Source organism: Pundamilia nyererei, unplaced genomic scaffold (genome assembly GCF_000239375.1).
Source record: "Pundamilia nyererei isolate P.nyererei 1_Seehausen unplaced genomic scaffold, PunNye1.0 scaffold00090, whole genome shotgun sequence".
NCBI classification, from domain to species: domain Eukaryota; kingdom Metazoa; phylum Chordata; class Actinopteri; order Cichliformes; family Cichlidae; genus Pundamilia; species Pundamilia nyererei.
This window is the reverse complement of record NW_005187491.1, coordinates 2260572-2271897: the sequence shown is the minus strand read 5'-3', so window position 1 is coordinate 2271897 and position 11326 is coordinate 2260572. Positions and strand designations below refer to the sequence as shown.

Here is an 11326-nt window from a genome sequence, read left to right as displayed (position 1 = left end):
GAGGAGGAGGAGAAGACAGGGCATTTTATTTAGAGTTTGAAGAGGTTGGGTGTGACAGCTCTTTCTGGCTAACCAAAACTGTGCCTGGGGGAAGGATCCTTCCAAAGATAACTGCTGGGGAGGTTCTTTTCTTTCTTTTTTTTCCTGAAGGAGGAGGAAGGGGGTCTTTTGGCTTGTTGGGTGGAAAATAATAGACAAGGTTGCTTTAAAGGGGAATGCTGATCCGTCATTCTGTCATGATGTTAGACACAGCTAGTCTTTTTCTGCTGGCTAAGTAGAGGACTCTGCTCCATTATGGACCAGCCACAACAAACTGGATAACTGGATGAATCAGTGTTGGAAAACAAACACGTAAACTCAGTCTTAAATTGGGAACTCTGGACCACCTTGTCATACTTTGAGGGATTACAGTAGCCTAAACATATCAATAGTTAGTCTAGACTAAACTACCCCAGATTTAATCCTATATATCTGACAAATCCAACTAAAAAAAAGGGAATTTAAAGAACTCAATGAAGGGAGCTGAAGTGTCACCCTCCAAATAAAGTTTAATAACAATCACTTTGTCTAATGTGACAAATACATACCATCTTGTTTTCAAACAAATCATGGTAAGTCTTCAGCACCAAAAGGAAATGTATGACTGCATAAATTTGTACAGGCAGTGACCAGCTGGGATTATGAGGCACTTCCTTTCCGGTAACCTGCGAATGGAAAATAAACATGTTTAATTCCCCGAACCCTGATATTTTTGAACAGTTTCTCACAGCCAACAAGGCTTAAATACTAATTTTACCCTGATGGTAACAGTTTTAATGTCATGCTGTCAATTGAATTCAAAACTAGTACAAAAAAATCTTCTAAAAACATCATGTATGCTATTATTTCTGACTCAAAAAACAACTGAAGCCATTAACCAGTGACACATTACCCCACATTCACAGAAGCCTGTGAATAGTTAAAATAGTTCAAATGATGATAGAAAATGCACCAAGACTATTCACAGGCTTCTTCGTCCACACACACAACAACACATGTCTGCTTTATGATTGTGGCATTATCACAATAGTCTACAAATTTCAGATTGATAATCAATAAATTAATTTTCTCAGATGTTATGTTTACACAAACACAGTTATAGTCACCCATGCCCAAGCAACGTACCCCTGTACAACTGCATGCTTGGGCATTTGAGGCATGTTCCTTAACATTTGACACACAGGTACTGACAGCAATGCTATGCTAATTTTTAATAACATTAGATGTAGGGTGTTAGGTCAATATAGGTTTTATTATTTGCTACACCTCACGCTAGTTTGCCTTAAAATGATACACATAGCTCCCATTGGACAAAGAAAAAGACGACTTTAAGGGTACTATGACATGCAACAGAACATAAACAACAACAGACTCTTTTCACTGTTCTGTTGAACAAATAACGAGCTAAGCGGTCCAGTCGTCTCATATTAGGTTAACAGACTGGATTAAAGGAAACCGTCTGCAACCACCAAACTTTCTTCTCTAAATGCATGTCACCATTTTGCAGCATGTTCAGATATGTGCATGAATCATTTCCAGCAAATCATCTGAGTCATGCATGACAAAATTATTCTCTACCAGTAATGACAGAAACAAAGAAAATGCCATTTGTAGAATGCAATTGCACCCAGTGGCTAACTCTGAGAATATGCCATGTATAAACACTGCATGCTGGTGGTGAAAAAACAAAAGGGTATGATAAAGATGAGGAAAAGATGCTAAACTTTAATTTAAAAAAAACAAACAAACTTGTAAACCCACCCAATGTGCCTTTCTTCAAAAAGACATTTTCTTACTTTAGCATCCTACTAGTGGAATTTCAGAACTGGTGAAAATTAGCTTGTTGTTTTCCATTTACAAAGTCATCCAGGATTTATTGGGTGCAGCGGTTTCCCTTAAACACTGAGGAATATCTGAGTCCTTCTGTAAGAATTCCCTGAGTCATTTGACCTGTTTTTCCCTTCTGTCCAAGACAATAAGTAATTAAGCCCTGAGGACTTTATGGGAATGAAAAATAACTGGCCAATCAGCGATGTCTGTTTCTCATTCAGGGGGTTTCCCAGGATTTTGAGGAACCAAACCATCACATGTGGGTTCCCCCTCAAAATCCCATCCCCAACCCTGTAGATATTCCAGTCTGCTGCTCTGCTTATTCTCAGAGTTGAAACACGTTGAACCCTTTTTCCTCTTTCACTCCCCTCTTTTTCCTCTTTCCTTCACCAGCAGATATCAAGAAGTAGCCGCCTACATAAAGCCTTTCAAGATATTTCAGTTAAGTTCCAGCTCTGACCATGTTTAGAATTACCCTGCTGGGTTTAAAGAGCCAATTTAATCGTAAAGTCAAAGGGGACTTTTTTTTTTTTTTGCAGTCTGAAGCATGAGGGAACTAAATATGCGACACCATCAGCGTTATTTCAAAGTTAACCACCGGGGCATTCAGCTGGAGCCTGTATTTCTTTCTGCATACACACAAAGTCACGCACACACATGCACATTTACGCTAAACTGCAAGTGGTTTTATTCACGCAGACTGTGTTTAAAGACAGTGAAACTAAACTTATTGTGTCGCCTCTACAAAGGCTTTGCAGCTTTTATTTGATGTGGCAGTTTCTTGTAAAACTGGCAGAATATACGAGTCCTTCAATAAGGAATGCTCTGAGTCATTTAGGCCTGTGTGTTGTGTCTGTCAAAATGATGGGTAATGAAGCATGAGGGCATTTTGTCCTTAGAAATGATGCAAACCTTTGGATTGTCATTGTGGTCACCCAGCCGACGTTTACCAGGTTTCCAACTTGGACCGTTGAGGAAAGTTGACAGTTTGTTGCTGATAGTTTTGTAGGTTTTGGATTTCTTCCACAAATACAAGTAGTAATGCAACTAAAAGGGGAAAAAAATACAACCAAATTAGACATTAATACATAATCAAACACTACATTTAACTGATGAATGCTAACAAAGGAACAGCAATAATCCTAGAATGAATGTTTCTATTTTCTTTGGGCAGAACATTGCTCATGCAGTGCTCTGCCAACAGTGATGGCAGCAAAAATAATCATAACATCCACCTGGCATTACATTTTATTGGCCTCTTTCACCTCAACTGGGCAGTTTGTTTAGAGTAGAGTCATAATGTTATGGTTACAAAATGGCCACTCGGCCAGTGAGGGAAACATGAGCTCACACCTCATCTACCAAAGGTGTTTATACCCAGATGGAGGTGAGCTGCTTGACCAATCGCCAACTTGTGGTAGCCACATCAATGATGAAAGATGAGACTAACCTGCACATAGAGGATTTCAAATCTTTTGATGGGGAAAACCAGGCCGTACACGACTTGGTCGGCTTCTTGAGCAAAGGTACCTGGGGATGGTATGAATAGCGGTGTGCAAAACAAAATGATGTGAATAAATGACTCAAACTTCTATTCCTGTTATTTATTCTTAAAACCTGAGGTAATACATTAAGGTTTAAAAGTTTAAGATGTTTAAATATCCAACAAAGAAAATGTGTCACCAGAAAGACAAACATGAAATGAATCACATGTTTCTATTGTTATTAGCATTTTCTTCATCTTTAAGCTATTTGTCCCTCCACCCAGCTGCTAAATGCTCCACGTTCACCAGCTTTTCATTGATTTTATCTGTTGTTCACTTGACCAAGACAATAAAACTGAAGTGTAAAACGAAAATGAACTAAAAGATGCTAAAACTCTGAGAGGGTTAGTGACAGACAATGGTTAACAAAGGTTAATTCGGCCTCCAGTTTAACAGTGAAAATGCTACTAAGGGAATGTAGAAACGCTCCTTTGAGTCAGTATCCTTTGCATAAACTGACTTTTCTTTGAACATATACCCTAAAAACAATAAGGTACTATAAAAACACCAGGAACATCTATTCAACATCTATAAAACCACCATCAACTACAGAGAAGTGTGTTTCTCATGATTTAAACAGATACCCTGCACAGACATTTGTGGCAAACTGTTTTATTTTCATCACTGTAGTATTGGGTGATACCTTAATTTTTCAAGCCCAAGCATCACAGGTATGTCTGCATGTTCTCAGTTATGTAGGCCACGGTAGTCTTAAGCATTTGAGTTGAAAGGAACAGGATTTCTTTTCAAGTTCATGAAGAGGTTTCACTTCTCATCTGTGATGTTTCTTTGGTTCTAAAAACTGATGGAGTCCCAGGTATTTCATTCATAGTGGACTGTCAGCCGCAGACGTACGGATACACTTCGTATCCTCAAAGGAGTGCCTCTGAATATTCATATTTTGGACAATGACAACAATTTGAGAGGAGGCCATCTATTTCTACTGTGAGCCATCATCACCAAATTGAAGCATACGACACCAAATATTCCCCACCTATAAGTCACAGTCTTGACATCCCTTTGCAGGCATTTCAACCCCCACTCAAACCTTGAACCAGATGACCTTAACTTTTATGGCCGTGTGACATGGCAATGTCTCAGACTCCACATCTTTACTCCTGTGAGCATAATGACCCATGCCTGGGTTCACAGCCTCACTCGTGTAGACTCACAATCACTCTCAGGACCACCTCCAAAGGGACAACCTCAATAGGGGTCTCCAATAGTTTTTGAAACTAAAGAAAATCAGGTGAGAGTTAAAATATCTTCATAAACCAAAGAATTTCAGTTGTTCTGAACTCAAGTAATCAAGATCATCACAGACAGGAGAAACTAACAACACCTGGAAGACTTTCATGGTACAGAAAGTCCATCATACAGAAATGTAATCATAATTAAAGTATTTCACCTGAATGCTTTGAATCTTTGAAGGGAAAGTTCCGATTTCAAATTTTAGAAAAAATCTATAGAAATACAGTTTCCCGTGCAAGGGTTACTATGCAGTTTTGTGTATTTGAGGTCTGTGTGGCTAAAAATAATGCATGTCAACAGCAGCTATAAATGGTATAGTCAGTGCAAGAAGAACCATTTGCCTTTTGCACAAAACAGATGTGGGGGGCAGCACTGGTGGCATTAAGAATGAATCCCATTGTAGGAATTTTATTATTTTAGAACAGATACAAATGTTGATACAACTCAGTGGTGATCCAGCTGTCACACTCTACAAATGCCATCACAGACTAAAAGTTACACTGTCATAAATAAAGTACATTCACTTGCATTCAAAAGAAAAACAATAAGAAGCAAATACAAATTACTTACCAAATAATCTGTCCCAAATAATCAGAATACCACCATAGTTCTTGTCAATGCAATAAAGGTTCCGCCCTGTTGAGTTTACATTCGTGAGGTTGCTGTATTACTTATTCACAAGATAGATAGATAGATATAAACATTTTCAGAATTAACTCTGATCCATAAAACATCTCCAACATGTCTACTCATTCAATCTTTCAGTCCTTATGCAATGTTTGATGTAAACAACGTAAGGTTGGATAAAATTACCGTCCTCTTACCATGATGAACTCTGTGGTGTTTTGGAGTGTTCAAGATCCACTCCAGAGGTCCAAGGTCTCTGATTAACTGGAAGAAAGATATAAAATCAACTTTAAAGTAATAAAGTTTCATTTTCCTTATACAAATTAAAATACAAATAAACTGTCTTTACTTGGTTTCCTAGTGACAGCATTGAAGTGTTTAATTTCTTTTTGTCCTTTTTGCTTCGTTTATGCTCCAGTAAAGACAAAATTCAGACAGTAACCCTAACTTATTATTTTCCATCTCCCAGAGAAACCAGAATGAAACAGTTGTTGCTGTTATTGCCACTAGTCCAACTGCCTGTTTGTCGAAACACTAGAATAATCACTCTTCTTCCATCTGGTCCCATTCAGACATCTCAATGTAATGTCTGCAGTCATTAACACCTGTGTGTATGTTGAAGGGCGCAGGGGGTCCCAAAACAGAGCAATAGTACCAAATATATATTACTTTACATGCAATAACAATTCTGCTTGGAATGAAGTGGACAGAAAACCCTTTTGCTGCAGTGGGTAAACTCACGAAGTTTCATCTTCTGGAGAGCAGGAATGCTACAGTACTGTAAGTGAAGGCAACTGGTATAACTGGTCTGATGGTGGCAGCACAGAAGTATTCATGTAGCTACCACAAAGAAAACTGTCAATGATCACAATGAATTTTCTTGAAAACTGTGGATGCTTAAGAAACAAACATTAAATAGTGGAATGATGAAACTTTATTTGAATTTGAATAAAACTGTTGCCCTAGTGTTTCAATTGGCAAGAGTTGCATTAACAAAACCATTTCTCTGACCAATGGAAATATCCATCCATCCATCCATCCATCTTCTTCCGCTTATCCGGGGCTGTGTTCCGGTGGCAGCAGCCTAAGCAGAGAAGCCCAGGCCGCCCTCTCCCCAGTCACTTCCTAGAGCTTGTCCGGGGGAACACCAAGGGCTTCACAGGCCAGCTGAGAGATATAATCTCTCCAGCGTGTCCTGGGTCTGCCCCAGGGCCTCCTCCCGGTGGGACATGCCCAGAACACCGCGCCCAGGAGGCATCCTTCTCAGATGCCCGAACCACCTCAACTGTCTCCTTTCAACGTGGAGGAGCAGCGGCTCTACTCTGAGCCCCTCCTGAATTGCCGAACTCCTCACCCTATCTCTAAGAGAGAGACCCCGCAGGAGGTACCATAGGGGTCGGGTGCATTGTGAGCCAGGCGGCGGCCAGGAGCGGAGGTCCTGGCGGGCCGATACCCAGCTACCAAGACTGGCCGATGGAAATAATTTGGGCAACTTTAAATCTAAACTAGTACTAAAAAAGTTAAATATTCCAGCAAATTGCTGTTGGAAGCCTTACTATAGCTGTCAGAATCACTTTCAAATATTCATAACATCCATAATTACATTTGTTGCCCTGATTAACACACTCAAAAGAGTTAATTTCTCCAATAAATAATATTATTTATGGTGATGTTAGTACAACAACTACAGTGTTGGAAAAAAGACTTTGTGGCAATAGCAGAAAACTCCTGACAATGGTTAAAGACATTGTCACACACACACAGTCTAGTCCAACACCCATGAGGTTTAAACCATCAGGAATACATTTTCTTATTCATTTCTTGTTGGAAGGTACCAAACTGATTCCTCCGTGAGTCATTATAGATTAAAGAGGTCACACTGAGCATATTTCACACAGTTCATGTTTCTCTTCGATGGATCACATCAGTATGACAGACGGAGAAATGTGCGTGGTTGGACAGAATTTCTCTGCGATTCATTATTTCCACATAATGGCTGCGCCTGGCAGCCGAGCGTGAGAGTTTTATCTTGAATGAAAGGGGTCTCCACCACTTCACTCCAGCTCTGAAGCTGCAGCGAATAGTGAGCCAGTAAATTCTATGACATCAAAAAAAAAAAAACAGAAGGCATAAATTACATCCCTCAGAAAATTGTGACTATTACGACTGTTCTCACTAATAGCGCACTAAAAGATCGAGGGCGTTCCAAATCCATTCATTCCCTCTAACGATTGTGGGGATTGTAAAAGTGATACTCTCAGTCACTTTAAAAGGCAGACAGAATGGTCATGCTTCTGTTTGGAATATTTCATAAAATCTCATTATTTTTTATTGAATACAGGCTCCACTGCAACATGGAGTCCACAAAAGTCTGGCTTAACAGACAGATTAGCACTGGCACAGAGAGACAGACAACTTTACAAATTTTTTGTTCCTATTGATTCTTTAAACAACAACCACATTAATTCAGGTAATACTAATCTTGTAGTGCTACATGCTGCCTGAAAATATTTTATAATTGCATCATAGAGGTATAATACCTCTTTGACTAAACAATGAAGTTGCAGCCATGTTACTGAATTATGCCATTGAATAATTGACATAAGCATTTTTCCAGACATTATGTCACCATAGATAAACAGAACTTTGAAAAACTACCCTGAATTGAAATCTGCAGAAGAATTCCCCAACAGTAAGGTGATTATCTGCCAGTTCTCAACATCCAATGTCTATAGCCAGGTGACCACTTAATGTCTATTTAGATAATGCTTCTAAATAACTGCTCAAAAATGCCTGAAGGCATTTAGAATCTGTTGTAGAACCAAATATAACATGCAAAAACGTTTCATTTCAGCACTTAATTGTACCTCATTGAAATTTTGTTATTGTTAGAAAAGGAATTCTTACATATGTACTAAAATATTTAGCTTCAAGGTAACAGTTGTTCTTACAGCTGCAAACAAAACAATTTAAAAATATTGCAACTTTAACTCTGAAGGCAAACGTTCTCCTTTTTGGGAATGTTTCACTTTTTTAAGTTTCACTACTCCTCAGAAAGTAGGTAGCAGGTGTTTGCAGACAACTCTAGATCTTCCATGAAAAATGACTATTAACCTACAAGCAACCACTCAACCAGGCAGGAAATGCAGTTTGATGATGACATACATCCAGAGTCTGTAATGATTTAGATTCAGTTTAAGGGAAAAATATATATGCATAAAAACATAACAAGTGAGTCGTTTTTATAGGAAAATGCCATTCCAAACCTTTAAACAGAAACAGTGTCATATTTATAATATACTGACACCAAATCTCTTATAAATACACACCTAGTGAAAACGTAAGCAAAGAATATGGAAAACTACCGTGGGTTAGTATTAAAATCAGGTCCTTGTTTTGGTATTTTTCCACAGAAAAAAAAACAAAACACATACACTGTTGAATGAGCCTGTTTGACATTTACCTCAGTATGAATCCAGAACTGGTAGAGCAGGTTTAATTGTATGTGAACAGCGAATATGGATGGAGGTACAGCCAGAGCCATCGGCAAATAGAAAACCTGAAGAAAGAAAGATTTCAACAGAAATCTAATGGAACCAGAGTACAATGTGACAGGGTCCCAATAACACAGGTTTATTGCTCCAATAAGGGGGAACGATAAGCCTGTTTTTGCTAAATGATGCTTTTATTATTTTCCTGACTGACTATGTTAAACAAAAGTAAAACAATCCAGGTAACAATGTCCTGTAGGTTTAAGTGTTTATTATTCAAAACTGAATAAAACTCTTTCCACAGTCAGAGATTTGAGTCTTGAAGCTTTCAAAGATTTAAGTGAAACACTTTAAATTAATATTTCTGTTCCATCTATTGTCATTTATTTTAATTTTTAAATGTAGCGCCAAATCCCAATAGTCAATTGCCTCAAAGTGTTTTATATTAGAAGTTATATATTAGGAGTCCATTTGTTAGGGACATATTTTGGGCAGATTTGGTGGTCAAGAGTCTTTACAGCCGTTGGATTGCACTTGAGTAAACGAGTCAAACTCCAAGTCCACTGTGATCAGAAGAATCAAGTTATCTAGTACCAAAGTGTGACTAGATTTCTTTTTCATTGTTTTTGGACAATGAGGCAGCTCCATGGTGCAGAGAAATAAAATAAAAAAAAACATCAAGTTTTGGATATGCAGACAATATTTCAGTCGTTCATCATCCAATGTTTCCCATGAAATTACACTGTATTCTTGTTGTTAGCAATGACACTTGATGCACCCAGGCTTAAATTAAAAACGTATGTCACAATGACATCAACTGACTCTTCAGTGAAGTCATCATCTCATCAACCTAAAACTACTGCTGGCACTGGTGGTAGTCCATGTTCTACGTTGCAGCTGTACAGGTCTGCACCTGGCACAGGTTCTGTTTAGAGTGGCCCTCCAGCTCAGAGCAGGTTTCTACACCACAAGCAGTAAAAGATGCAGTCTGCTACAGTGGACTTGGAGTTTGACTGTGGAATGAGAGACTCTTTGGAGATAGCTAGTTACTGTAGTTAGCCGAATCTCGTTTTTCAAATTACAACTGTCTAATACTGTAACTTATGTTTGAATGCAATCATGTTGTTCTATTAGAAAAAAAAAAATCTGTGTGTTTAAAACAAAGGCTATCACTTGAAACATCCTTTAAAAGATGTTTTAAAGATATTTTAAAAATATTATTTGAATGAATTATTTAATTTCATTAAAAAATAAATTAAGCAGTGAAACTACTACTAAGAAGGGAAAGTGAGTTCAATTAATGACAACCCAGCACATCCTTTAAAATAATGAATATTGTCTTACCCATGAGGTAAACGGCTGGGTGACAGATTGTCTGAGGGCAGTGGTAAGGTTGTAGTACTCTGAACTGTGATGAACCTGGTGAGCAGCCCAAAGGACAGCAACCTCTGAAGAGCAATCATACACACACATTGTTAAAGATTAGACAGCAGCCATGTAGCCCTCTATATACAATTCATGCACTAGCCTTAAAGCCTCTCAGTATAACAAATGATTTATGCCAATCAAACCCTGCCCAATCCCCAAATAAGCAACTATACACTTTTATCCCCAGGAGGAGCCATTTTAACCTTGCTTCTGGCCAGCTGTGAAGAAAACCTGAGACCTGAGCCTTGCTGGTCATAAGGGGGTAGGGATTTCAGGCTATTATGACTATGGGGGTATTTGGCTGCAGCTGGTTAGCGTCCAGCTTGATGTCCCAGTGCTCCAGTTTACATTCCTCTGCTGTGTTGTGATACTTGCTACATTAATATCTGTGTTACACTTCATTTTAACATCCAAAGGGAACATGCTTGTTAAGTTTCACTGGATCTCCAGATCGTTTCCGGACCACCCCGTCTGGTCTGTGCTTTTTGGCACCTCCTGGCTACTTTGGCTTCTGCTGCTGTACAAGGAGAATAGTAACCTTCAAATACTTCAGAACCACATAACCCTATATGCAGACTATATATGGTAATATATTCCTTATAGTAAAAGCCCCAGCGATTAAATTAGGTTTGAGTTTCATATGGCAGCCTTGCTGTGTAATGCGATTACATTTGAGTTAAATTAGGCATTAGGATGTGTGAATGTGGTCACAATTGGGTGGTTGAAAATTAAATAACCTACGCTTAGAATTGGCTCAAACGGCACTTTATATTGTTTTATTATTATTATTATTATTCATTCATCTAAATGTTGTCTCATCAAGACATGCCCATATCTTTTCTGTCTAGGTTCGCCAACTCTTTGGAATTCCTAGGACTTCAACATTGACTACATTTGATTAGTCAATCTTCATCTAAGACTTTCACAGCCTGAAACCTGTCACAGCTGACGCAGATGGCCAAATTAGAGCAGCAATTAACCTGAGCATGCCCCTAGTGTGGCTACAATGCAACCTTCACACAGAATAGAAAACTCAAATCAGGAACCTTGTTGTCAGGCAACTTTGTCAACCACTTCATGACCACCCCTGAAGTGAAGGAGGGTAAAAGGTTCTTT

General features: G+C 38.6%; 1 protein-coding gene across 2 annotated transcripts in view; it reads right to left on the bottom strand.

The window, feature by feature from the left end:
- agmo (alkylglycerol monooxygenase) overlaps nucleotides 1–11326 on the bottom strand; it is a 47254-nt gene that overhangs the window by 19165 nt on the left and 16763 nt on the right. For both annotated transcript variants that reach the window (XM_005739251.1, XM_005739252.1), the window contains exons 4-10: nucleotides 10127–10230; nucleotides 8755–8850; nucleotides 5489–5555; nucleotides 5235–5300; nucleotides 3320–3399; nucleotides 2782–2916; nucleotides 588–704 (exon numbers count right to left, since the gene is read on the bottom strand). In XM_005739251.1, the coding sequence (XP_005739308.1) occupies nucleotides 588–704; nucleotides 2782–2916; nucleotides 3320–3399; nucleotides 5235–5300; nucleotides 5489–5555; nucleotides 8755–8850; nucleotides 10127–10230 (665 nt within the window). The remainder of the gene's footprint in view (nucleotides 1–587; nucleotides 705–2781; nucleotides 2917–3319; nucleotides 3400–5234; nucleotides 5301–5488; nucleotides 5556–8754; nucleotides 8851–10126; nucleotides 10231–11326) is intronic.